Genomic DNA, 25,670 nt, shown 5'->3' on the forward strand with positions numbered 1-25,670 from the left:
CTTTCTGCTTACGACAGGGTGAGGGAGAGGCATGAGGGCCAGGGGCCACACTCCCCACTCCCCAAGTGGGAGGACTGGGGCTCACAGAAAAAGCCCCCCAAGGCAGCCGTGAGACCGTGACTGTGAGCACCCATCTCAGGGAGGGCCCGCCCCACCTGTGCCTACACCTGAATAGGTCAGCGCAACCCAGCACACTTCCCTTTTGAAGTAAAACCAACTAATTTAGGACTTTTACGTTGGCAAGATGCTTCCTGAGGTCCTGCCTGGACTCAAGGGAGGCCTGGGAACTGGAAGTGGGGTGCAGTCAGGATCATCTTAGGGTTCCTCACCCAGCCTCCCCGTCTCTCCGTGGTCTGGTTCTAGGTCTCTCTGATCCAGGCAGGCCAGCCCTTCCTCCCGGGGAACTTCAACCTCTGGCCTGGAGAGCACTGCTGTTCCACTTAGGCCCTGCTTCCTTCTGGAGCCGGCTCAACCACCCGGCCCGCCAGCCCTCCACGTGTCCACTGCAGCACCGTCCCATGTGGAAAAGAGGTACCTTTATTTGAACAGAACAAGCACGCTGGCCTGAGTCAATGCTTGCAGCTCCCCGCCCGGAGGCGCCCAGCCAGGGCTTGCCCGTCGGTAGGAGTAGAATTCACAGTGGCTCCAGGAGGCCCGGCCCCCACGCCCTTCACAGCATCATCTAGCTTCGTACATTCAGCCTGCACAGGGAAGCAGGGCTGCACCAGCCTTGGGCGCTTCAGGCCCCAGATGGATACACCCAAGGGCTGGGCACAGCTTCTGGGAGGGGACACTCATCCCCCGGTAGCAGCATGTGGCACCAGCAGGTGCCAGACCAGTCTGGGGGAGGGGGGGAGTCAGGGGGTGGGCCTGAGGCACCGGGGTGGGGGTGGGGGTGGGGTCACTGGGTTGTCTCTCCAACCTGCCCCCGCCCACCTCCACCAGTCTTGGGTTTCTGAAGTCTGCTGCAGCAAATCCAGGCTTGGCCAGGAACCCCAGGGCCTGGTGAGGACGGGGAGGGCTCTTCCAGCCCCAGTAGAAAAGCTGAAAAGCCCCACCCCACACTCAGGCCTTCAAGCCACCCAGCTGGAACCTGGCCTCCTCGGAGATGCCAAACTGCTCCAGGGGGTCCTGTGCGGGTGAACAGGTGGTGTCAGCTCAGGCCCCAGAGGCCCCACTCCATCCCACCCCCGCCCCCAGCCCTCTGTGCACCTTGCCGGTCATTTTCTGGATCTCATTTCTGTAGAATATAAGGCTTCTCCGCATGAACTCGTAGCTGGGGGAGAAAGCGACGTGTGCTCACAGAGTCCTGCTCTGCCCCCGGCCCAGACCGCCCCCCCCCCCCCCCACCGGGCCCACACCCCACCTGGCTCGACGCAGAGCCCCCATCCACTCCTGACACTGTTCCTCACTGCGGCACTCGAAGTGATACTTCCTCTCCGGATCCTCGATGAAGCCTGCAGGGGGAGGCAGTCCCCATCTCATTCCCCGGCTCAACCCCCCCCACCTCCCCCTCCCCCTCCGGCCTCAGCTTCCCACGACCTCTGTCCAGAACTGTCCCTTCCTCCAGTCCAAGCCCAGGCTCAGGACTTCTCACCAGCTGTGCCCTGAATGGAATTCTGTCCCTAAAACGGTACGTTCAAGTCTAGAACCTAAACACGTGACCCTATTTGAATACACAACAGTTACCAACGTAATGACTTACTATGAGATTAGCCTACAATAACACTGGCACCAAGTCTGATAGAATTTGTGTCCTTGTCAAAAATGAAAATCTGGACACAAACAAGGAGAGTAAACCACGTGAGAATGAACACAGGCTGGGGGGACAGGATTCTACAGAGAAGCGCGGGCAAGGAGCACCCTGGATCGCTGGCGACCCCCAGAAGTCAGGAAAGCATGGCAAAACGTCTTCTTAACAAGGAACCACCCCTGCACACACCCTGATCTCAGACTCCCGCCCTCCAGATCTGGGGGAGCACACGTTCCTGCCGTTTAAGCCCTTCAAGTGTGGCATGGGAAACTTGTAGAAACTCCGTCTTTCCTCCCTGCCAACCCGACCCCCTCAGGACCCAGGAGGATGCTCCGCAGCGCCCAGAGGACGGCACCCGAGGGGTGCAGGGCTCCCCAGCGAGAGACAAAGTCCTAGTGGATCTGGGGCGGGCACCGCGGGGCGCTAGAATGCGGCGCCCGCCCAGCGGGAAGGCCCAGCTCGACCTTGGGCAGCCCGGGGCAGTGGACTTGATCTCGGCAGAGGCAGGCGGGGCAGGGCGGGGCTGGGGTCGCTGCCGGCCTCGTCCGCCACGCCCGACACTCACTGATGGAGAAGCCGCTGGGCTCTTCCTGGGTGACTCTGCAGTGCTCCAGCAGTAGGGCTCCGACGGGCTGCGGGAAGAGGAGGAGCAGGCGAGGGTGGGGGCGCGCCTCCGGAGGGACCCCGGCCCCCGTGCGCTCCAGGGCGCCCCCCGGGCGGCCTACCTCGGCCTCGTCCGTCCGAAAGTAGAAAAGGAAGTTGACCACCAGCTTCACCAGTCGCCGCTTCAGCACTGCGAGCACAGGGCAGGCTCGCGCGGGCTCGGTGGCCGCCCACCCCCGTCCGCCCGCCCGCCCGCCCGCGTCCCCCTGCGCCCGCCTCGGTGACCCGGCCCGCTCACCGCTGCCTTTCTTGGGGCCCCGCATGCCGAGCTCGGCCGCCAGCTCGGCCGGCTGCCGGGAGAGCGCCTGCAGCTCCTTCTCGTTGTAGCGCATGGCGCCGCCCGGACCCAAAACACGGAGCACGAGCCGCGCCCTCCGGGCCGCCGGCCGCCCTCGCGCCAAAAAAGTCCCACAGCGCCGTCCTCCCGGAAGTACTACCGCAGCCATTGCGCTTGCGCGCTGCCGAACCACCCATCCCGTCGACCTCGGGCGCGCGGCGCGCAGGAGACAGTAAGCAAAACAGACGATCGTCACATATAACTGCGCAATAAGCTGGACCCGGGGTGGGAACAGAGTAAGGTACCCTCACGACCAGTGGTGCCCTTTGCCGAAGCGGACAGAAGCAGGCGGAGCGGAACGAGTCGCAACCCGACCTCCCGCGAGACCTGAGCCCGCGCGAATTAGAGCCACCGAGAAGTCGTCAAGAGGCTGGTGCGCACGCGCACTTAGAATCCCGGCCCATACTCTCAGTCCCGCCCCCTTTTCTCGCGCCTCCCGAGCCTCCGGCCCACCTCTCCGGGCAGGGCGGGCATGCGCACTCGGGAGGCCCTGCCCGCTTCGTCCCCGGAAGTATTTCCCTAGGATGAGATGCGCTTGCGCGTAACGTAGTCGTAGTGGCGGCGGGCGCGGAGTGAGGAACGGAGCACGGTGAGGGCGGGGGGTGGGGGGTGGGGGGGCCCCGAGGCCCTGGCTTCCCTGGACGGGAGCGTACGCGGGCGGCGGGGGGTGCGAGCGAGGGCCGGGCGGCTTCGGGGTTCCCGACGGCCGCGCGCCAGGACAGCCAAACGACTCCCGCGTCCTCGGAAGTCTCTCCGTAGGCCCGTGGGATCGGGTCGGGTGGCGGCTCACATGGTGCTCTCCGCGCCCCTAGGACCCCTGCGAGCACTGATTTGCGGCTCTTCGCCGTGGTTGTGCGGTCCTGAGTCTCTCGGGTCCGGGAAGCTTCCATGCCCGCCCCTGTTGTGTGGGGGATATAACGGCCGCCCCGGGCCCGCCGAGTAGGGAGCGCGGTCCTGGGGGCGGGGCGATCGGCGCCGCCCCCAGGCGGCCAGAGCCCGTTAACTGGCCCTGGTCAGACTCGCGTGTCCGGGGCTGCTTTTCCTGGCCGAGAGGAGCTGGCGCTGATCATCCGCTTGCTAGCTTCCCGCTCCCTCGTTGGGCCCCGGAGGCCGCCTCCCTCTCCGTAAAGCGAGCCCTTGCTTTTGTAAGGAGCGGGTCTCTCTGGCCGTGTGGGTTTGGGGCCTGACCTGCTGACTTCTCTCATGATTGGTGGGTCTTGTTTCTGCCTCCCGCCCACCCACTGCAGCTTCCCCTTCCGCTCTCTGAATGTGTTTTCTGCAGGAGTTTTAGCGACATCGTTAGACCTGTTTCCTAAGGCTGAAAGTATTCTCTGCTGCGAAGGCAATTATCGGGGTCACTTGTGTGCTTTTCTTCCATTGTTCTCCCTCCCCCCCCCCCAAAAAAAACCCCTAATTTCTGCATTTTTCCTGTTAGCCTGGTTTTCTTGACCTGTTAAGTTTTTTCCTCGAAGCTCCCAACATCTCAACACCTATTGATTGGCTTCTGTTTTCAGTCGGATTATCTGTTTGTTTTCCTTTGTTGTGTCGGGATGCATCTCCAGATAGCTTTCAAAGGAATTGATTTTGAGTCCTTGGTTATTTCCTTACTCTCGCGGTTGGAAATTGGAGTGTAAAAGTCTAGGTCGAAAATTCATCTTGAGACTGAGAAAGTGTTGCTTATCTCTGCTCTGATTCTCCTTTGGTGTCTGACCTTTTGTTTCTGTTTTTTTCCTTTGATAGAAACTGGAGGTTTTTCTTGGTGGTGTAGAGTTTCACGATTGTTTTCATTGATGGGTTTTTGTGTGTTTGTTTCTATCTGAACTGTCAGATTCCCTCAGCCCAGGGATATTGTTTCTCTCTCTGGTAAGGCTCTCGCATATCTTTGGTAAGGCTTCCCATGCTTCTTTCTATTATTGCTCTGAAATCTGACCTATTTTCCCCTTTTTTATTCCCTTTTGTAAAAGGCTTGCTTAATTTGTACTTCCAAGCTCTCGTGTTCTGTGTTTTGTTTGGATCATTCCATGTTTCTGAAGTTTCCTTCTGGTTTTAATTCGCCTTGCTAACTTTTGGCGGGTTGCACTGCTTTCGTGGTGTAGTGCCTTGTCCGGTAATCAAGGAGGACGCTGCCATCATCTGGGGAGGTTTCTGTCAGGTTTCTTTCTTCCTCTTCTTCCTTGCTTCATTTCCTTTTCTCCTTTTCCTTTTCCTTTCCTTCCTTTCTTGATACATGGGGTTTTTCATATCTGGTTATGTTTGAATTGCCAGCTTCACTTAGCGAGTCTCACTGCCCGGCCAGCCTGGGAAGGCGCTGGTGTTTTCTTTGGGGCGTGCGAGACCCCAGCGGCCAGAGTCCCAGGAGCTGGTCTCTGGTGCTCTTGCCGGGGGCCTCCAGCTGGCCCTGCTGGGCAAGGCGTGGGGGAAGGGCAGGCTGCCTGCTGTTTGGTGGGCAGGTTTTGATGGGATTCCCTCTTTTCGGCCTGGCCCTCCCTCCTCTCCTGGGCTCTCCCCCACAGTGCCAGCCCAAGTGCAGTGTCCCTTCGTTCCAGTCCTTCTGACGATAAAACTCCGGTCTGTGCGAGCAGTCTGTCGAGGCCCCTGGGCACGAGGTCTCTTGGGGATGGAGGCGGGGACAGGGATGATGTATGCAGTGCGCTGCTAGGAGCCAGCAGTTTGGGTCTCTAGTGGTCACTGGTTTCCCTCTGACGTGGCGACCAGTTCAGTATCTGAGTCGGGTTTCCCTGAGCTGACACCCGCGGGGCACACTCCCCAGCCGGCCTCTAACATTCGAGGGGCTTATCTGGCCATTCAGAAGGAACCGGGCTCATCACCAAACTTGTGGGAACCCTTGGCTTTGTTAAAACGTTGCCTTCCGAGTCACTTGGGCAGCTCTTTGCTCCCACTCGGTCCGTGGAGTGTTCCGGAAGTGTCACCCATGTAACACATGACGGGAAACAAGGCATCAGCACAGACTGTGTCCTGGGCCTTGAGCTTGTGTCGTCCTCTCCTCTGCAGACGGGGGGACGCCGCTTCCTCCTGAGTCCGGCCCTGACTCCGGAGAGTTGCCTTTGTTTTCTGTTTCTGGCAGCAGCCATCCTGATGGGCGGGAGGCAGTGCGTCCGTGTGGTTTTAATTTGCGGTTCCCTGGGGACAGTGATGTTGAGCACGTTTTCATCTACTGTCAGCTGCTGCTCACTTGATCAGCACACGCTCCCCCACAGGCACGCCATTTCATTGTTTGGATGAACGCTCTCCCGTAACGTCCTTGAGAAGGTGGGAGGCTCCCCACGGAGGCCCGTAAGTCACTCAAGACCTGTGGGAGAGACCTCCCCAGCCCCCGGCCGTGCTGTGGGCAGCAGCGAGGGCCAGTCGTGTCCCTCTGTGCTCCCCCCTTCCCCCTGACCCCAGGAGTTTCTCACCACTTCCCCCAGAAACGCTGGAGTCTCCCAAGGCACAGCGGGTGCTTCATGGCAGATGCCGGCACAGCTCAGCCCCTGGCAGGGCCTCCCCCGCGGAGCCTGTGACCGGGTCTGGCAGCCAGGACCACGGGGATCCCCCCTGGGAGGGTTGGGGTGCAGCTTTCCCTGGGCTCGCCGCAAACGGCACAGGTGGCGAGGCAGCGGGGGTTCCGTGGGCCGATGCACTTGCCTCCCTGGCAGGGGGTGCTCTTGGCGTGGTACCCTCTTCTCAGGACCGAGTGCCGTTTGATGGAGTGATTGGGATAGTTGGCGGTGCTTGGCCTCCGCACTTGGCCTGACAACGTTTCAAAGTGGGAAGCTCCAGGCGTCCTTCTGTAATACAGGGTCTGACCCTGTGGCCGGTATAACTGCCCTGAGTCGGCAGCCATCCGGAACGTCCCGTTGCTGGTTCTGGGGTGTGAGGTCTTCATGTGCTCATCGAGAGGATAAGAACCGGGCCAGGGAGAGGTCGAGGTTCCTCTAGAGTTACAGGGTGACTCCAAGGTCCACAGCACAGCTGGTCTGTACCCCCTGTGTTCCTTGCGTGTGGCCACTATAGCAAATCACCACGAAGTTAGTGGTTTAAGGGCTACAGATTTATTACTGTGCAGTTCTGGAAATCAGAAGTATAAAGTGGAGGGCCGTGCTCCTTCTAGGGGCCGCAGGGAGCCCCGTCTCCCCCTTTTTCCGGCTTCCAGAGGCACAGCGTCCTCGGCCTGTGGCCCCTCCTCATCCTCGCGGCCAGCAGCACAGGGTTTGCCTGGCTCTCAGCCTCCGACCCTCTGCCTCCCTCGTGAGGACACTGGGCCCCTGGGGAACCCAGGGTCACCCCCACTTTGGGACCTTGAATCGATCCCGCCTGCAAGGTCCTTTTTGCCATATGTGGTTCCACGTTTACTGTTTTAGGGATTAGAATGGGGGCGTCTTTGTGCAGTCATGTTCACTGCTGGGCCTGTCCCTGTGAGCTCACTTCTGCAGAGACAAGATAGTGTGGGTTTAAGCCAGCGGGGCTGATACTGACCAGTCAAGAGGGAGAGTGTTCAGAGACGAGAGAGAGGTGCCTGGGGGTTGGGTTTGAGCCGAGTCTGGAAGAACGTGGGAGGCACTGTGGCAGGGAGCGGAACAGGGTATCGAGGGCTCAGGGGAGCCCTCCTGGGCCACAGTCCGGTCTTGAATGTCTCTTGTGCGTTAGGAAGAACAGGTAGATTCTCTTCCTCCTCTTCAGCAGGTTTTCGGCTGAGCTACAGGACTCCGGAGAAGTGAGCAGACACAGAGACTTCGGGCCAAGGTCCGGGAAGGCTTCTTGAAGCAGGTGGCTTGGCCGTTTCTTCCTCGTTGCCCTTTTGGGTCTCTGAGCCTTTACACCTTTCGGGCTGCGGGGGCTTCCTGTCCAGGCCTCCCCCAGGGCCAGGCATGTTTATCCTGTTCCTGGTTTGTGCGTGCCTGGGCCATTCTGGGCCCTCAGCCTACCTGAAGATTGGGGGGGGGGTGGGAGGCCATGAGGCTTGTCCCCATCAGGAGTTGGCGGGGTGGGAGACTATGGGGTGGGGGGCAGGGAGAGGGATGGGAGACTGCAGAGGGTGGGGGGAGGGGGTCTCTCCTGCCCTGTCCCCTGCTGTGCCCTGCACTGTCACAGCCTCTCCCTTGTCCCTGCAGGTTTCTCCGGGGTCTGGTAAAGCCCCAAGGCCATCACCATGGACTTCCAGCATCGCCCTGGGGGTAAGACGGGGAGTGGAGGCGTGGCCTCCTCCTCAGAGAGCAACCGAGACCGCAGGGAGCGCCTCCGGCAGCTGGCCCTGGAGACCATTGACATCAACAAGGTGGGTTGAACCGAGGGCAGGAAGCCCCCTCCGTCCCGTGTTCCCTCGCTCTGCCTTCTGTCAGTGGAGCCACATTCACCACGCCCGCACCTGGTGCCCTTCGCCCCGCTGCCCAGCTCTCCGGGCCTCGGGTCCCGGTCTGTAATCAAGAGAACTTGACCTAGAGCAGCTCCAGCTGCCCACCCCGGAGACCGCCTGCTGTTCGGGGGGGGAGGGGGGTTCTCGCGTGAGTGTTTTGTGTGACTGACTGACCAGAGGCGTGGGGAATTGCCAGTGGCGAGGACCAAGACAGTGTCGTGTGGATCGACGTTCTGGCCACGAGCAGCGAAGGGCAACGTTTTATTTGGCGGTTCAGAGCTGTCGGTAGACCGGGGTTTGCCCGTCGGCACTGCGGACACTTAGGGCCAGAGCATCCTGGGTGCTGTTGGCAGCCCAGCAGCATCCCGGCCCCCGCCCACTCAGTGCCAGGATCACCCCAACTGTGACGAACTCCAGTGTCCCCAGACGTCCCCCAGTGCGCCCTGGGTCCACGCATGGTGCCCCTTAGACTTCAGACTCCTCTGAGACGAGAGCTCTCACCCTGTGCCAGGCCTCACCTGTGAGGTCAGCTGTGTTCCCGTCCCCGTTTTCCCAAGGAGACGAGGGAGAACCGTCACGGGCAACAACGACACGGTCACGGGACAGCGAGTTAGGATTTGAACCCCCGTGGGTCTGTGCCACCGCCCCTATTCGTGGAAGGCTGCGTGGCTGGCCTGGGAACCCCGCGTGCAGAGACCAGGGTCTCCACGGGCCTTTGTTGAGGCGTTTGCTTTTGTTCTGGTGTCTGGCTTGTGCCGCAGAGCTTGGCAAAGCCGGCGAGGTTAGCGACGGGCCCCTGGCCTGGCCTGGCCTGGCCTGGCCTGGCCTGGGAGGCGGGCGCTCAGCCATGCCGTCCTGGCTCTGCTTCCTTCCGGTCCTGGAACCGCCACCGGGGCCGGGTGGAGAACCAGTATCGTGGGCCCCCAGCCCTGCCGAGCGGCCTGTGTCCACGGGATCCGGGGGGGCGGGGGGGGGGGGTGGGGCGGGTGCTGCGGTGCTGCCTCAGGAGGGCCCCGTGGAGCCTGGGCCACGGGCTCCTCCTGGCCCCCTGTCCTCGAACGCCTGCCCGAGGGAAAGCAGCCGCCTCTGCTGCTTGGACGAAGACCGGGCTCTGGCTCTTCACGGCGCGTGCGGGGCCACGGTCGCCGCTGACGGATGTTTCTCTCCGCAGGACCCTTACTTCATGAAGAACCACCTGGGCTCCTACGAGTGCAAGCTGTGCCTGACCCTGCACAACAACGAGGTGTGTTCTCGGCTCTGGGGTGGATTCTGCTGCTGCGCGTCGGGGTCCCCCGCCGCCTGGCCCGGCAACGCTGCCCCCTTTGTAATTCCGGGACATCGTTCAGGGCCCGCCCGAGGGTGGAGGGGCTCGGGCCTGCTACCTCAGCAGACTGCGCTCTCGGGCACGTCCTTTAGGGGAGACCCTGCGTGCTCCGGGCGCAGGCCAAGCACCCCGTCCCCGGTCTGCGTTCCCCCCCCCCCCCCGGTCCCCCCGCTGCGCCGTAACCCCCGCTGCTACCGTTACTGCGGGAGCGTGCCGTCGGCCCTGGGCCAGGCCCGTGCCCGGGAGTTCTAGATCCGGTTTTTGGGATCTCGTCGGTGTGGCTCCAAGTGGGCTCTTTGACCGGGAGGGCGTAGTCCGCCACGAGCGCACGGTGCGCAGATCCGCCCTGGAGCGAGTAGATCCGGCTTTCCCCTTTCCCGTTGTTGAGCGTTCGGGTTGTTTGCGGCCACAAGTGGTGCCGAGTTGCACGGTCTGTCCCCCTCGGCGGTGCTGACAGAGGAGTCGGGTCGTTCTCGGGGGTGCTGAGCCGCGTCCCCCACCCGCTCGATGCCAGGACCGCCCCGGTCACGACCACCACACACTTCCCCAGACGCCACCAGTGCTCCCCTGGCGATCGAGAAACGGCGAGTCCGCCCCGCTCCGTGTGGAGAGGTCCCTTGGGCTGTCGTCAGGTCGGACCCGGCGGTCACGGGGCACGTCACTTGGGGGGTACCAGCCTCCACCGTGCAGCCAGGCCCACTGATCACCCCCCACGGCGCTGGGCGGCGAGCCTTCCCGAGTCCCACGCGCCGTGCCAGCGGGCGCTCGCAGACGCCTTCTCCGGCTCGGGGTTGCTCCGCTTCGTGCGAACGTGCCGGAGCTTGTCTGTCCGGCAGCCACCCAGCGCCCGCCTGGAGGCAGGGCCTGTGGACAGAGGCCGGCTCCTCTCTGCCCTCCCCGCCCTCGCTCACCTGGTCTCGAACCACCCGTGTGCTTTTCCCTCTGCAGGGGAGTTACCTGGCGCACACCCAGGGGAAGAAGCATCAGACCAACTTGTGAGTAGCTGCGCCCCCTTCCGGCGCCCGGGGTCCAGCCCCTCCAGGAGCTGCGTCACGGGGTCTCCCGGGCCTTGGGGCCGAGCAGAGGGTGGGCGCGAGGAGGGGCGGGAGGTGCTCTTTCCCCAGCGGTCAAGCTGATCGTACTGCAGCCTGGGGTTTCTGTAACGCGGGGAGAGAGGTGAGGGTCACAGAAGACCGCCTAGTGAGGGGCAGCACAAAATGTGATGGGGACAGAGGTGCCCCGAGCCTGTCCCAGCCCCACTGCGTGCGAACCCTGGGACCCCCAGCCAGCACCCCCACCCCCGTGCCCCTGGCCTCTCAAACTCCCAAGGTCGCTGTGAGGGTTGGACAGCTCCCAGCACCTGGGCCTGTGGCCTTGGCGGCCCGTGTGGGGAGCCACAGTGCCGTCTCTGTCCCGCCTGCAGGGCCCGGCGAGCCGCCAAGGAGGCCAAAGAGGCCCCCGCCCAGCCGGCGCCAGAGAAGGTCAAGGTGGAGGTGAAGAAGTTTGTGAAGATCGGCCGCCCGGGCTACAAAGGTAATTCTGTCTGGGGGCGGTCTGGCCCGCAGCCCTGTCCTTGAGCCACACAGAAGCTGCTGTTCTCTGGCCCTTTGCTGCGGAGACCCCCACTTGTCCGTGCCTCTCCTGTTTCCCATTGGAAGGACCAGGCTGGGACCGGCGGCCCCCCTTTCCTGTGAACGTTCCCAAACAGCCGTAACAGAGTGTCACGGCTTCTCGGGCCCTGTGTCCCCGTGTCTTAGGAGCACGTGGTTCTTTACTGTGCTGTTGGGGGACATGAGTGACCATGGGGGGGGGGGGCCCTTTCCTTGACCTTGGGACAGGGTGTTGGTGCTTCAGCCTGACGGAGGAGAGGATGAAGGTCTGTGTAAGAAACCACTTACTTAGTGGAACTGACGGCAGAGAGGAGGGTTCTTGGATCACCTGCCAGAAAGTAGGTTAAGTGGCTCCATTGGAATATAGTGGACTGTGTTTCCGGGAGTTAGAAAGAAAGAGCTAGCAGGCAGCTGTTCTAACTAAAGGTAGTGATGTCTGTGCGTGACTGGCACTCCAAGCCTGACACAGCAGCACAAAGGTCCTGGGGCAGGTCTGCTTGATAAGCTAGGGCTGGGATGACAGGATCTGAGGGGGGTGGGGGGGCAGGTGGAGGCCACCAAAGGCCTTTGGGCCATGGTAGGCCACCTGGTCTCTGTCCTGAGTGTCATGGGGAGACGCTGGAGGGCTTGGGGGGGAGCGCGGCATGTTCCAGAGCTGTATGGAGAGCGGTCTGCAAGTGAGAACAGGGCCACTGGAGGCCTGGCTGCAGGGCTCTAACGTGAAGGGCGTCCTCCCAGAAGCAGGGGCACAGACCCCGCTTGCTGTGTGTGCACAGTGTGCGCCCTCTTCAGATTCCGTTGAGTGTCGTCCCAGGCCTCGAGGTGAGGGCCACGGGGCCCGCGTCCTGCCCACGCACACCCCTGACTCTGTGACCTCAGGCAGGGACCCCACGGTCCTGGGCGGGTAGCCCTGGTTCACCAGCCAGACGACGGGCCCCAGCGTCCTGCCCTCCCGTTCGCGGGTGGTGTTCGTCCACACCCGTGGTCCCCTAGCCTCCGGGAGCACGAGCTGGCCTGGACCTGATAACCTTCGTGTGTTGCAGTGACCAAGCAGAGGGACACAGAGATGGGCCAGCAGAGTCTCCTCTTCCAGGTAGGGGCAGCCGGAGCCCGACTGGGGGCGGGAGGGGGTCCCTTGAACGGCGGCGCTGCCACCTGCCCTCCCCCACCCCCCAGATCGACTACCCCGAGATCGCCGAGGGCGTCATGCCCCGCCACCGCTTTATGTCCGCCTACGAGCAGAGGATCGAGCCTCCGGACCGGCGCTGGCAGTACCTCCTGATGGCCGCCGAGCCCTACGAAACCATCGCCTTCAAGGTAGCACCCACGGGGTCCCCCAGCAGCCGTCCCCCAGTGGGTCGTGGCCTCTGGAAGACTGGGGAGCTGTGTGAAGCGACAGCCGGGGGCTGGGCGTCCAGAGGTGGGTCCCCACCGAAGGGCAGAGAGCCTGACGTGGCCCTAGTGGGAAGACACCCTTGTGGCCAGGCTGTTTGGGGACCCGTAACCCCGTCCCGGGCAAAGAGCACAGCCTTTCCCCGGGGCCCCAGGGCTGCTAGGTAGCCGGGCTGGGACATCAGCCGCCGCCACCCCAGATCCGTCGTGGTCCTCAAGGCCCCACTCCACCCCCCTCCCCACACAGGTGCCAAGCAGGGAGATCGACAAGGCCGAGGGCAAGTTCTGGACTCACTGGAATCGGGAAACAAAGCAGGTGAGTGAGTCGGTCTGGGTCCAGGCGCTCGTGGGGCCTTGGGCATCTGCCCCGGCCGGCCTGTCCCCTCTGGACCGCCGCTCAGCCCCCTCCGTCTTCTCCAGTTTTTCCTCCAGTTCCACTTCAAGATGGAGAAGCCTCCAGCCCCGCCAAGCCTCCCCGCTGGGCCCCCCGGGGTGAAGCGCCCCCCGCCCCCCCTGATGAACGGTCTGCCCCCCCGGCCACCGCTGCCAGAGTCTCTGCCCCCGCCACCGCCAGGAGGCCTGCCCCTTCCGCCCATGCCGCCCAGCGGGCCTGCACCCTCCGGGCCTCCGGGCCCTCCCCAGCTGCCCCCACCAGCTCCTGGGGTCCACCCTCCAACATCTGGGGTCCACCCCCCGGCACCAGGAGTCCACCCCCCGGCTCCCGGGGTCCACCCCCCGACACCAGTGGTGCACCCCCCAGCATCTGGGGTTCACCCCCCTGCTCCGGGCGTCCACCCTCCAGCCCCAGGGGTCCACCCCCCTGCCCCGGGTGTCCACCCTCCCCCCTCTGCCGGGGTCCACCCCCAGGCCCCAGGGGTCCACCCTCCAGCTCCTGCAGTTCACCCCCAAGCTCCAGGGGTGCACCCCGCAGCTCCCGCGGTTCACCCCCAGGCCCCTGGCGTCCACCCCCCAGCTCCTGGGGTCCACCCCCCAGCCCCAGGGATCCACCCCCAGCCTCCTGGGGTTCACCCCCCACCTCCTGGGGTCCACCCATCTGCTCCTGGGGTCCATCCCCCAGCTCCTGGGGTTCACCCCCAGCCTCCTGGAGTTCACCCCTCAAATCCCGGGGTGCACCCCCCAACTCCCATGCCTCCGATGCTGAGGCCCCCGCTGCCCTCCGAGGGCCCTGGGAACATTCCACCCCCTCCCCCAGCCAACTAAAAAGCTGCCCCTTCTCCAGGCCAGTTCGCTGTCTTGTCCTGTTTCTCTCCGAGCTATGTGCTTTTGTGCAGGGTTGTGCCATGTCCCCGACGGTCATTAAACGGTCTCCCCTGATGCCCGAAGTGACCTGCTGTGTGGGGGAACCGGGGGGGGGGGGGGGGTGAGGCTCTGTGGGTCAGTAGGTGTGGTAGTTTCACTCGCTGCTGGCGAACACCCACGTGCACCCCCACCATATATGTGGGGAGCTTGGGATTGGGGCCTCAGTGTCCCTGTGTCCTCCCAGGATGCCGGTGGGTGAAGGACAGACCCAGGCAGTCAGCAGCGGGTCTGGGCTCTCTTCTGCGGCCGCTCACCCTCCTTGGGGTCTCCAGCCAAATGGCTGTGCTTCTGCAGCTCCAGGGTGCCAAGAGGCAGTGTGAACGAGCACTTGGGGAGCCCCAGCTTCACTGGGAGACCACCCTCCGGCCAAGCCCATGCACCCAGCGGTCTGAACACCAAGATATCTGGTCCCCATCAGAGCCGGGTGCCGGAGTCCTCCAGGGCGCCTGCCCCCCTGCCCCCATCCCAGAGCTGTTGATAGTCTGCGCTTTCGCTCCCTGGTCTGGTTCCCACTCCCTCCTGCAGAGGGGAAAACCTCATCAAGGACAGTCGTTGGACCAATTGGGCACGGGCGGCACTCTGTATCACGGGTAGGAAGATAGGCGGTCAGGCTGGAACAGAAGAGGCTTTGAGAGGCTCCTTTGCCTGCCCGGGCCCATGGTGGGGCACCAGACACTGGCCCCCAAGGTCACACCCCAGAAGGAGATAGGGGCTTTGCTCCTGCACAAACATCCCGGTCTCCTCCATATAAGCCAGAGCAACACGGCCCCTCGCAGCAGCTAGGATGCCTGGTCTGCTCTCTCCGCCGGCCCTCGTGCTGTCGGTGATGGGGGCTCTGCTGATGGCCGGGGACCCTGGGGAAGAGGTCTCCGGCACCCCGGCCCTGCCCGGAGGGCCAGCCACAGGCACCGGGGGTCTCATCTTCCACCCGGATTGGGACTGGCAGCCCCCGGGCGGTCCCCAAGACCCCCTGTGCCTGGTGACGCTGGACAGGGGTGGTAACGGGAGCGGCTCCCCGCTTCGGGTGGTGGGGGCGCCGAGAGGCTACGAGCACGCTTTCCTCGAGGCCGTGCGGCGGGCCCGCTGGGGTCCCCACGGCCTGGCCACCTTCGGAGTTTGCGCCCCCAGGGACAGGCAGGCCGCCCTGTTCTCTCTGCGGCAGCTGCAGGCGTGGCTGGGGGAGCCCGGGGGGCGGCGGCTGGTGGTGCTGCACCTGGAGGAAGGTATGTAGGGAGGGGGCCACGGCCTGGGGGGGGCCACGCTGCCACCACTCTTTCCAGACCGGGTCCTGCCAGAGCCCAACTCTAGACCCATCTTGGCCTCCTGGGAAGGCTGAGGCCGAGGGCCCAGGAAGTGGGGGCCCTTCGTGTCCGGGGGCTGCAAACCCCCCGATGCTTTGCTTCCAAGCCCACCCCTCCTGCAGCCCTCCTGGGAGGTGTTCACCGCCCCCCCACCCCATGAAGGAGCAGAAGGGGGTCGGGGCAGAGCCATGCTGCACCCACACCCCCCCTCCAAGAGTAGTGTGTGGCCTGTTCCCAGGAGCTGCTGGAGGAAATGGTTTCCCAGGGGACCCTATGGGCTCCCCCCACTAAGGAGAGCCCCAGACAGACCCCAGGGGTGCTCCAGGCTCCTCGTATGGGGGCAAGGCCCTGCACCCGATGTCTGGGTGTCAAGCCTCTCCCGGTAGGGGTGGGGGCTCTCCCCGCAGAACTGCAAGACGGGCTTCGGGGAGGGGCTGGGGCCTCGGTGACTCAGGTGTTGCCCCTTCCCTATTTGTCCCTCCTGGCCACAGTGACATGGGAGCCGACACCCTCACTGAAGTTCCAGGAGCCCCCGCCTGGAGGGGCCGGTCCCCTAGAGCTGGCGATGCTGGTGCTGTACCCTGGCCCTGGCCCCGAGGTCACGGTCACAGGAGCTGGGCTGCCAGGCACCCAGGTACCAGGGTATTGAAGGGGGTTAGTTCTGGGGCCTCCAGGAGCCCTCACCCAGCAGAGGACGGGGAATGGGGTTTTTTAACTGTGCTGAACAGAAAGGTTCCAAGTCTGCTAGTTGGAACCTTGAAGGGGGGTGTCAAGGGCAATGGGCAGAGCAGGGCTGGTGTCCTCGCCCCCCCCACCTGGCTAGGCTGAGCCCCCGTCTCCACAGAACCTCTGTCAGTCCCGGGACACCCGCTACCTGGTGCTGGCGGTGGACCACCCAGAAGGGGCCTGGCGCAGCCCCGGGCTCACCCTGACCCTGCAACCCCGCAGAGACGGTAGGCTCTCCAAGAGAGGGACTGGGCAAGGGCGGGCGGCCCGCGGGCCTCGGCCCCCCGCTCAGCCAGGCCCCCGGGGCCCCCCGCCACGCAGGTGCGCCCCTGAGCACCGCCCAGCTGCAGGAGCTGCTGTTCGGCCCCGACCCCCGCTGCTTCACACGCATGACCCCGGCGCTGCTCCTGCTGCCGGGGCCCGCGCCTGCACCGCTGCCCGCGCGTGGCCTGCTGGACCAAGTGCCTCTCCCGCCGCCCAGGTGTGCGCAGGCCCACGTTGGGGGTGTCGGGAGGGGAACCCTGCGCCTGCCCCCTACCGCCCAACTCCGCCTTCCAGGCCCTCCCAGGAGCAGGCGCCTGAGGAGCCACGGTCCAGCGCCGACCCCTTCCTGGAGACGCTCACGCGCCTGGTGCGCGCGCTGCGGGGGCCCCCGGCCCAGGCCTCGCCGCCGCGCCTGGCCCTGGACCCCGGCGCGCTGGCCGGCTTCCCGCAGGGCCTGGTCAACCTGTCGGACCCTGCGGCGCAGGAGCGCCTGCTCAACGGCGGCGACGAGCCGCTGCTGCTGCTTCTGCTGCCACCCGCCACGCCCGCCGCCGCCGCCGCCGCCGGGGACCCCGCGCCGCCACGCGGCCCGGCGTCCGCGCCCTGGGCCGCCGGCCTAGCGCGTCGCGTGGCCGCCGAGCTGCAGGCCGCGGCCGCCGAGCTGCGCGGGCTCCCGGGGCTGCCGCCGGCCGCCACGCCGCTGCTGGCGCGCCTGCTCGCGCTGTGCCCCGGCGATTCGGGGGACTCGGGGGACCCGGGGGCCCCCGGCGGCCCCGGCGGCCCGCTGCGCGCGCTGCTGCTGCTCAAGGCGCTGCAGGGTCTGCGCGCGGAGTGGCGCGGGCGCGAGCAGGGCGGACCGGCGCGGGCACAGCGCAGCGCGGGGGCCGGGGCGGCCGACGGGCCGTGCGCGCTGCGCGAGCTGAGCGTGGACCTGCGCGCCGAGCGCTCCGTGCTCATCCCGGAGACGTACCAGGCCAACAACTGCCAGGGCGCGTGCGGCTGGCCGCAGTCCGACCGCAACCCGCGCTACGGCAACCACGTGGTGCTGCTGCTCAAGATGCAGGCCCGCGGCGCCGCCCTGGCGCGCCCGCCCTGCTGCGTGCCCACGGCCTACGCGGGCAAGCTCCTCATCAGCCTGTCGGAGGAGCGCATCAGCGCGCACCACGTGCCCAACATGGTGGCCACCGAGTGCGGCTGCCGGTGAGCCCCGCACCGTGCCCCCCGAGTGGCGTCCCCGCCCATATTTATTCGGACCCCCATCATCGCCCCAATAAAGACCGGCAAGCACAGGCTGACGTGTACGTGTGTGCGCGCGCGCGGTGGGGACCGCCGGGGGGGGGGGGGGGGCCTCCTCCCGGCCAGCTCGCCCCTGGCAGGAGGGGCGGGGCGGGGTCGGGTCGCTGCCTGGCCGGCGCCCTCCCCCCCCTACCCTCATCTCCCCTTAGAGCTGCCATCTCCGCCATTCAGGCCGAGGCAGGTTCCGGCGTCGAGGCTCAAAGGAGCAGGCGGCCCCGGGGGCTGCAGCACTCAATTTATTTCACTGAACCGCGGGGGCCACCGAGCGGGGGTCCCGGGACTGTGTGTCACACAGTACCGAGTCCTGGCTCAGTCCCGCCCCTTGCCAGCCCGCTGCTTCTGGCGGCCCGGAGGCCGGTCCTCGTCCGGCCGCCGCGGGGAGCCCCAGGCCTGCCTCTTCCTGCGCCCGGGGTCTCCGGAGTCCTGCGTCCAAGGCCGACGGCCCCCTTCGCCTGCCTCCCAGCGCCGCGGTAGGGCCCCTCGGGGCTCCCTGGCGGCCCGTGGCTTCTCCTGCTTCCGAGCCCTCTCCTCCCTCCGCGGCCTCTCCTTCGGCGGCCTCTGCTCCTTCGGCGGCCTCTCCCTCCGAGGCCTCTCCTCCTTCCGAGGCGTCTCCTTGGGCGCGCGCTCTTCCCCAGCAGCCTTGTCTGCAGCCTCCCGGCTCCCAGGAACCTCGGCCTTCTCCTCCGCCTCCACCTGGGGCGCGGGCGGTCCCGATGGGGGGACCCAGGCCTCGGGCTTCGGCTGCCACGCCGGCGGTGTGAGACGGCGGGGTCAGCGCACGCCTCCCCTGCCGGCCCAGGCCCCTCCCCCCACCGCCCGCGGTCACTTAAAGGAGGCGCTTACCGGGGGCGGGGGCCGGGGCGACGCTGGCTCCGGTGCCGACCTGGGCGGTACCCACGGCTCGGGGACAGGTGCAGGGGTGCCTGCCTCCCCCGCCACAGCATCTTGAAGGGGAGGGGTGTCAGCCCAGGCCAAGGCGCACACCGCGCCCTCCACCCGCGTCCTCCCCGCTGGAGCCCTCCCCCCTCCCCTCTCCGAGCCTTCCGAAGGGAAGGCTCCAGGGTCTCACTGCTGCGGCGCCCCCTTCCCTCCCAGTCTCCCTCATTCCAGGTGCAAAAGGGCGGCAAGAGCTGCCCGGAGCGCACACACTAGCAAGGGGGCTCACAGGGCCAGCCCTGGGCGGGGTTAGGGGCAGGGCCCGAGGTGGGCGAGGACCTGTTCACCGAGGGGGGAGGAGCGCCAAAATCCGACGTGGGGAGAGGAAGGGCCCAGGGTCAGGTCGCCGGTGGGGGTGGGGGTGGGGGTGGGGGAGGAGGCCCCGCCCTGGGGGCGCCCAAGGTCAGTCGCTGAGCAGTGTGCCTGCACAAGGCGGGGCAGTGGGGGGACGAGCACTCCTCTGAGGTCCACACCGTGGCGGGGGCGGGGGGAGGGGGAAGGGGACGAGCCCGGGGAGGCGGGGGCGGGTATTCAAGACCCCACCCCGGAGGGCGCAGGCTCACCGCGGCACAGCTGGAAGGCCGAACCCAGCATCGCCAGGAGTGAGGCGAGCACCAGGCACTTGTTGAGTGACAGGTCTCCCCAGGGCAGCTCCTCGCTCAGGGCCGGGGCCGGGGCCGGGGGCGGCGGTGGCCGCTGCGGGGGAGGGGCGGCCTGCGCCTTCTTGCGGGCGGGGCTCCGGGGAGCTGCGGGAACAAGTGCTGGGCTGGGCACAGCCCCACGGGGCAGACCTGGGCCCTGATCTCAGCTCCTCCCTGCCTGGCCTCGCGGCCCTGCATGCCTCGGAGCTTCCCTGGGATGGGGAGAATAATCTAGAAGGTAATTAACCCAGGCTGAGGTTGTGTTAAGCTTTAGCAGAGGGTCCCAAGCCCTTTTGGTGACCGCTGGTGACACCCGGGACAGAACCCAGCCAGCAGCCCCACTGCGCCCCGTTCCCTTCCCCCTACATCCAAAGCCCCAGCAGCCCAGGATCTGACGCCCTGCTGGGCCGCACCCACGCCCCCACCTCACCCCTGCCTTCTGCAAGCCTACTTGCTCCAGCTTTCAGCCTCTCTTTCCCAGCTCCTAGGGCCACTTTGGTCACAGGCTCTTTTTCGGTCTTCTTGGGCCTGGCATCCACATTGCCTGTGGGGCTGCCCTCTGCTGCCGGCTCTTGAGAATCCTATGAGGAGTCACCAGTCGCCTGGGGTGTTTCCTTTGTCTCTTTCTCCTAAGGGAGCCCACACCCTTCCCACGGAGTATAGAAAGCCACCCCCTTGGCCAGCGTATCCCTGGCTGCAGGGGCATCGTAGGTTGAAACCCCGGGGCCCCGGCTGCTCACATGGGACCAGCTGCTAGAGTCGGCCAGCCTCGGTGTTGCTGTAATAGGAAAAGAGAGAGAGTCAAGGTCGTGAGACCCCCGGGCCCATCCCACCCTCTGCTAGGCTCTGCAGGGCTAAGGGTGGGTGATGGCTCCCATTTTACAGATTAGAAAGGAAACAGGCCCACAGGCAGCCCTGCCCACAGGCACACAGCACTTTGCGGGCAAGCGGGGATTTGACTCCTGACCCTCGGGGCCCAGCGCTTATGTTTCTGGGGCTCTTTGTAGATCCCCAAGGCACTAACGGACAGAGGTCGGAAACGGGGAGCATAGTTTAAACCAGTCCAACGTGGGAGTCTAGGTCCCGGTCTCTGGAGGTCAACCTCCGGCTCAATGGGAAGACAGGGGCTTGGGTTCCATCCTGCCAGTGCCTCTGTGGGTACCTCGAGCTCTGTCCTCCAGGGGCTGGTCAGGGCAGGGGTCAGCCAGCGTGGAGAGGTCCTGGCCTGCTTGGCAGCTGCCCAGGCCTCCATCCAGCTCCTGCAAGGCCCTGGTTGTCATGGAGACGTCTGAGAAGCCTGGGATCCGGAGTTGGGCGGGAGGAGGGCTGCAGAAAAGGCGTCTCGCCTGAGAGGCGTCTTGCACTTGCTGAGGCCCTGCTGTGGGCCTGACCTGGGGGGCGCCCCGTGTACACGAATCGACTGGCCCCCGCCTCTCACCTCAGCCATTACTGGCCCCTCTGCCCGGAACCCCCTTCACCTGGCAAGTTCACACTCAGCCTGGCGTGGCGGGACAGCCTTGCCCTCATGCCCCCCGCCCCCTGCCTTGGGACCCCTCCCCATAGCCCACCCTCCCTGAGCACAAGGAGGCTGCTGGGGCCCAGAGAGGGCTGGGACCCCCCCCCCCAAGGTCACACAGAGAGGAGACAGAGCCCAGACCAGAACCCTTGGCCCCAGGGTGGACTCATGTTCTCTGAGAGCAGGGACTATTTTTATCCGGCGCCGGAAGCCAGCGCGACAGGCCAACGTGGTGCCAGCCCCTCCCAGGCTGTTGTCCACATGGGGTCTCCGGACCATCCTGGTCTGCCATTGCTGCACCCCCCCCCCACCCCTAAATCTAGAAGCTCACGCTGCAGCGGTCAGGACCAGCCTCACTCTGGCCACTACAGGCAGGGAGGGGCAGGGGCCCCCCGGGAGCTTCCTGACCCCAATGCTGGGGCCTCCTCCCACTGCCTCTGCTCCCATAGGGCAGATGAGGAAACTGAGTCTCTGGAGACAGCCGTCAGCCGGAGGTCGGAGGGAGCTTATGGTCGAACCCAGTCCTGCCGATTTCCCAAAGCCTTTGGGGTCTCCAGTGCCCCTGGCTGCCAGCACCATTGTGTCACATCTCCGGCCAGAAAAGTGACCCTTCCCTGGGGCTGGAGCAGGGCATTGGGGGAGGGGCCCCGACAGGCCAGGCCGCAGGTATGCGCCCTCAGGTATGTAGGGGGGCCGCCACGAGAGCTGGGGACTCCCGCGGACCTCCGAGATGGCCTCCCCCAGACCCAGGGGACCCCCCACCTCTGCCCAGGCCTCCCCCTGCCCTACTTACTGTGCACAGCCGCCACAGTGAGCCCGCTGGACAGATGGAGCACGGGGAGGGTGGCCCCCAGACAGACAGCAACAGGTGCCTGGAGGCCGCGGCCTGGACCAATGAGCTCAGCAGGCTGCAGCGAGAGGGGGGGAGGCCCGGGCACGAGGTTGCTGCTGGGGTGGCCCCCACGCTCAGAGCAGGACTGGGCATTGGCCCAAGGGTGACCCCACCCCCGCTGCAGCACAGAGCCTCTGCTGGGCTGGCCACGGTGGCCTGGGAAAGCTGCTTGCCGTCCCCGAGCCCAGGAAGGGAGGTCCCGGAGGCGGGAGCACCCAGGGAGGGTCCCTCGAATTCCATCAGCAGGCATGTGGAGCACCGATTACGTGCGGGGCTCAGCTGCACCCCTGCTCCTGGGGCCCGGTGGGGCCTGTGGGGCCAGGGGCCTGAGGGCAAGACGCCAGCTGGGACGCCTGTTTCCGCACCTGGAATCCATATGAAATCCGCGCTCACAACCATGGGCGCGGTGGCTCTACCACCACCAACTCCAGAACATTCTGTCTCCCCAACAGCAACCCCCTCCCCGTTAACCGTCACCGCCCCTCCCCCGGCCCCCACGAGGCCCCTCCCCGTCCGCGGATGAGCCCGTTCCGGACGTTTCACACGCGGACTCACACGTCGCATGGCCGCTCGTGTCGGGTTCCCTCGCTGAGCGCCGCGTGTTCGGGTCCGTCCGCCGGGCGGCGGGGGCGGACACGCGGCGTGTATCCGCTCGCTGGCATCCGACAGGGTGAGATGAGGGAGAGGAGAAGACGTGGTGGGTGGTCAAGCCCCGGGTCAGATCCCGTCTTTAGAAAAGGTCGAGATCATGTTCATCGTGGATTTTTATACGTTGATTTTTTTATTGTGGTTATTAAATACACACAACCTGAAATTCACCATCGTAACCGTCTCTAAGCGCACAGCTCAGCGGCGTCAGGCGCTCACGCTGTCCTGCACCCGCCCCCACCACCCGTCTCCAGAGCTTTCCATCTCCCCAGACTGAGACGCTGCCCCCAGGAAGCACGGACTCCCCGCCCCCTGCCCCACCCCTGGCTCCCAGCGTCTGCTCTCTGTCTCTGTGGACGGGACTCCTCTGGGGACCCCCTGTGAGTGGGGTCACGCGGGACGTGTCCTTCTGTGTCCGGCTCCTGTCACTGCGCACAGTGGCCTCCGGGTCCCTCCACGCGGTGGCAGGTGGGAGGACGTTCTTCCTTCCTGAGGCTGGGTCATACTCGGGGGTGTAAGTGGACCCAGTGCGTTTGTCCTTCATCCACCGAAGGACAGCAGTCATGCTGCTATGAACACGGGGGTCCAAATACCTGTTGGAGTCCCTGCTTTGAAGTCTTTTTTTCTTAATACCGGATTTATGAGATGCCCTTTACATGCCAGACTCATCACCTGTAAAAAAAAAAAAAAAAAAAAAAAAAAAGTTTTTAATATTAAAATGTGTGAAGAGGGGCACCTGGGTGGCTCAGCCCCGACTGCAGCTCAGGTCATGATCTCACGGTTCGTGAGCTCGAGTCCCACATCAGGCTCCGTGCCGACAGCTCAGAGCCTGGAGGCTGCTTCGGATTCTGTGTCTCCCTCTCTCTCTGCCCCTCCCCTGTTCAGGCTCTGTCTCTCTATGTCTCTCAATAATAAATAAACGTTAAAAAAAAAAATTGAAAGATTACATAACAATGAATTCCATTTCGTATGACAGAATTAAGGGGACAAGCCCCGTGAGCTCATGTAGAATCTTAAAATACCACTTTACCTGGACAGGACCAAAACATACATTGGAAGTTACCAGAGTGGCATGCCAAGTGACCAAAAAAAAAAAAAAAAAAAAAAATGTCCCCACCTTCCACAGGAGCTGTCTGGATAAACAGAACCCCCTGAGTAACTAACGTGAACTGTCAAAGTAAAAAAGTCATAAGCTTATTTTGAAAGCCTCCAAAACCTTTTTTTTTTTTTAATTTTTTTTTTAACGTTTATTTATTTTTGAGACAGAGAGAGACAGAGCATGAACAGGGGAGGGGCAGAGAGAGAGGGAGACACAGAATCTGAAACAGGCTCCAGGCTCTGAGCCGTCAGCCCAGAGCCCGACGCGGGGCTCGAACTCACGGACCGTGAGATCGTGACCTGAGCCGAGGTCGGCCGCTTAACCGACTGAGCCACCCAGGCGCCCCGAGCCATATATTTTAAAATGTGTGACAAGACACGATTTCTGTAACTGTAGGTCTGTGGTTCTCAGCCAGGGTGACTCTGCCCCATGCTGAGCCATGGGGGGGGGGGGGGGGACGCTGCTCTGCCCCCAGAGTGACCCGCCCCGACGTCAGCGGCACCGGGAGGAGACCCTGTTGAATTTAAACTGTCAAAACACAGTGGACTATATCCCGCCATCAGGACAGAACCTAGTGAGTCCGTTCCACCCCAGACACACGTTGGTTGTCATAGTAATTACCCAGTGCAAACAGGTCTCCCGGGAGGCAGCATGGGAGCGGGAGCATCAGGACTTGGGACGGGGGTCTCTGGGCTCAGAGAGCCCCCGCGTGGAATCCCAATCAATTTTCACGCAGCCGGGCTCCCATGGTTGCTGTAAAAGTCATACGCTTGTGGGAAATGTGCCCGCACTCAGTCAGGAGGGCCCTCGCCCTACGGGACCCGTTCCCGCATTTTTCCCCCACGGCTCACATGAGGCCCCTTGAGGAAGGTTGATCTTTGGGACACGCCTCTGACTCCGGTACTGGGTTCACTGTACCCCCCCCCCCAAAACACATGCTCAGGTCCTAACACCCAGAACCTCAGGACGTGGCCTTACTTGGGAATTGGGGTCCGCTGCAGATTGAAGGCGTGTGTCCCCCCCCCCCCCCCCCCCCGCCAATTTGTATGTTGAAACCTAATCTCCAGCGTGACGGTATTTGGAGGTGGGGCCTTTGTGGTGATTGGGTCGTGAGGCTGGCGCCCCCGTGGATGGGATCAATGCCCTCATGAAGGAGACCCCAGAGAACCCTCCCCATCCCTTCCCCACACGACGACACAGGGAGGAGACAGCCGTCCACGAACCAGGAATGGGACCCCCCCACCAGACACCAAATCTACCGACGCCTGGACCTTGGACTCCCAGCCTCCGAAACCGAGAAATAAATCTCTGTTGTTTACAACCCCCCCAGTCTGTGACATTCTCAGGATGGGGCTCTTGTAAGGAGAAGGGACTTTGGAAACAGACACGCGCGAAGGAGATGATGTAGATACACGCGGGGGGTGGGGGGGCAGACACGGAGGGACGCGGCCACCGGTGGAATGTCCGAGCCACCAGGAGCTGCAGGAAGGGCCCTCCCCCTTCCCTCCCCACCTCTAGGGCAGAGAGGGGGAGGGCGCCCTGCGGATGCCTGGGTTCCAGACTCTGCCCCCAGAAGTTGTTTTTAGTCCCTCATTTTGCGGTTATTAGTTACGGCAGCTGCAAGAAACACATACATCCCCAAACTTCCTTCTCCCCACGTGACCGTGCAGAGAAGCAGGGGTCCCCTGCTCTGGGGGGCTCTGGGCTCTCTTCTCCATATTCGAAGGCTCATCCTGAGACCCGGACCCAGGGGTTTGCAGCTGGAAAGCGAGAGCCCCTTCGGGACCCTAAGGGAGGTGGATTGGAGCAGTGGGTCACCAGCAGCATAAACCCTGAGCGAGTAAGTTCCCCCCAGGAGCCACCGTGAAAGCTGACAAATGTGCCCACCCGCATAGCTGAGGCCAGCGGCCCCCCGCACCCCCAAAACAGAGCGCATTCTTCCTATTACACGACAAAGCCCGAACATTTAGAAAACGTAGACGAGCTCGGCGAGGACAGTGTTTAGCAAGCCCAGCGTACTCCCGTCCCAACGCAGACACTGTCAACATCTGAAGATTCTTTCCTCGCTGTTTCCGTGACCCTCCATGGTGACATCACTTACGTGTTCACTTTTTAAAAACCAGCATCATCCGTGAGGATCTGAACATCTTGTTTAATAAACTACGCTTTCTTTTCTCTCAAGAGCATGTTATGGTTTGGGGCGCCTGGGGGGCTCAGTCGGTTAAGCGTCTGACTTCGGCTCAGGTCATGATCTCACGGTTCGCGGGTTCGAGCCCCGCGTCGGGCTCTGTGCTGACAGCTCGGAGCCTGGAGCCTGTTTCGGATTCTGTGTCTCCCTCGCTCTGCCCCTCCCCTAGCTCACGCGCGCTCTCTCTCAAAAATAAATACACATTAAAAAAATTAAAAAGAATATATATATATAAAGAAATGTCTGTAAGAAACATGCCTGTGTGTATTTCGTTTCCTCAGTGAACATCCTCTGCTCCTGCATTTATTTCTTTTTAAGTAATCTCTAGGTCCAACGTGGGGCTCGAACTCAACACCCCGAGATCAAGAGTCACGCCCACCCGCTGCTCTTGTATTTAGCAACAGAAATTCT

The 25,670-nt window shown here is 63.9% G+C and overlaps 4 protein-coding genes across 16 annotated transcripts; 2 read left to right on the forward strand and 2 right to left on the reverse strand.

The window, feature by feature from the left end:
- Nucleotides 1-521: 521 nt before the first annotated feature.
- PLEKHJ1 (pleckstrin homology domain containing J1) lies at nucleotides 522-3,111 on the reverse strand. 2 transcript variants are annotated; one of them, XR_013554375.2, is made up of 7 exons: nucleotides 2,655-3,111; nucleotides 2,479-2,546; nucleotides 2,319-2,385; nucleotides 1,367-1,457; nucleotides 1,213-1,276; nucleotides 937-1,131; nucleotides 522-701 (listed from the first exon to the last, which is right to left on the reverse strand). XR_013554375.2 is itself a non-coding variant. In XM_078443683.2 (6 exons), the coding sequence occupies exons 1-6, from the start codon at nucleotides 2,860-2,862 to the stop codon at nucleotides 1,066-1,068; spliced, it is 564 nt and encodes a 187-aa protein (XP_078299809.2). In that variant the 5' UTR covers nucleotides 2,863-3,111; the 3' UTR covers nucleotides 522-1,065. The 2 variants fall into 2 exon arrangements, 1 of the variants encoding a protein (XP_078299809.2); XM_078443683.2 differs by having other exon boundaries at nucleotides 522-1,131.
- Nucleotides 3,103-13,767, forward strand: SF3A2 (splicing factor 3a subunit 2). Of its 12 annotated transcripts, none has more exons than XM_078443678.2 (10): nucleotides 3,103-3,126; nucleotides 7,437-7,520; nucleotides 7,865-8,028; nucleotides 9,278-9,349; nucleotides 10,379-10,425; nucleotides 10,854-10,963; nucleotides 12,084-12,133; nucleotides 12,217-12,357; nucleotides 12,680-12,748; nucleotides 12,853-13,767. In XM_078443678.2, the coding sequence occupies exons 3-10, from the start codon at nucleotides 7,903-7,905 to the stop codon at nucleotides 13,651-13,653; spliced, it is 1,416 nt and encodes a 471-aa protein (XP_078299804.1). In that variant the 5' UTR covers nucleotides 3,103-3,126; nucleotides 7,437-7,520; nucleotides 7,865-7,902; the 3' UTR covers nucleotides 13,654-13,767. The 12 variants fall into 12 exon arrangements, with proteins under 12 accessions (XP_078299804.1, XP_078299805.1, XP_078299797.1 ...); XM_078443679.2 differs by lacking the exon at nucleotides 3,103-3,126 and adding an exon at nucleotides 3,223-3,342 and having other exon boundaries at nucleotides 7,437-7,496; XM_078443671.2 differs by lacking the exon at nucleotides 3,103-3,126 and adding an exon at nucleotides 3,224-3,342.
- Nucleotides 13,768-13,876: 109 nt separating this feature from the next.
- On the forward strand, nucleotides 13,877-17,332 carry AMH (anti-Mullerian hormone). Its single transcript, XM_060629773.3, has 5 exons — nucleotides 13,877-14,975; nucleotides 15,545-15,687; nucleotides 15,898-16,006; nucleotides 16,101-16,260; nucleotides 16,338-17,332. The coding sequence occupies exons 1-5, from the start codon at nucleotides 14,537-14,539 to the stop codon at nucleotides 17,245-17,247; spliced, it is 1,761 nt and encodes a 586-aa protein (XP_060485756.3). The 5' UTR covers nucleotides 13,877-14,536; the 3' UTR covers nucleotides 17,248-17,332.
- A 225-nt stretch (nucleotides 17,333-17,557) lies between these two features.
- Nucleotides 17,558-21,799, reverse strand: JSRP1 (junctional sarcoplasmic reticulum protein 1). The gene is made up of 8 exons (XM_060629777.3): nucleotides 21,690-21,799; nucleotides 21,226-21,340; nucleotides 20,079-20,307; nucleotides 19,657-19,694; nucleotides 19,368-19,497; nucleotides 18,839-19,021; nucleotides 18,183-18,283; nucleotides 17,558-18,080 (listed from the first exon to the last, which is right to left on the reverse strand). The coding sequence occupies exons 1-8, from the start codon at nucleotides 21,698-21,700 to the stop codon at nucleotides 17,649-17,651; spliced, it is 1,239 nt and encodes a 412-aa protein (XP_060485760.2). The 5' UTR covers nucleotides 21,701-21,799; the 3' UTR covers nucleotides 17,558-17,648.
- Nucleotides 21,800-25,670: the final 3,871 nt, after the last annotated feature.

Source organism: Panthera onca, chromosome A2 (assembly GCF_046562875.1).
Source record: "Panthera onca isolate mPanOnc1 chromosome A2, mPanOnc1 haplotype 2, whole genome shotgun sequence".
NCBI classification, from domain to species: Eukaryota; Metazoa; Chordata; class Mammalia; order Carnivora; family Felidae; genus Panthera; species Panthera onca.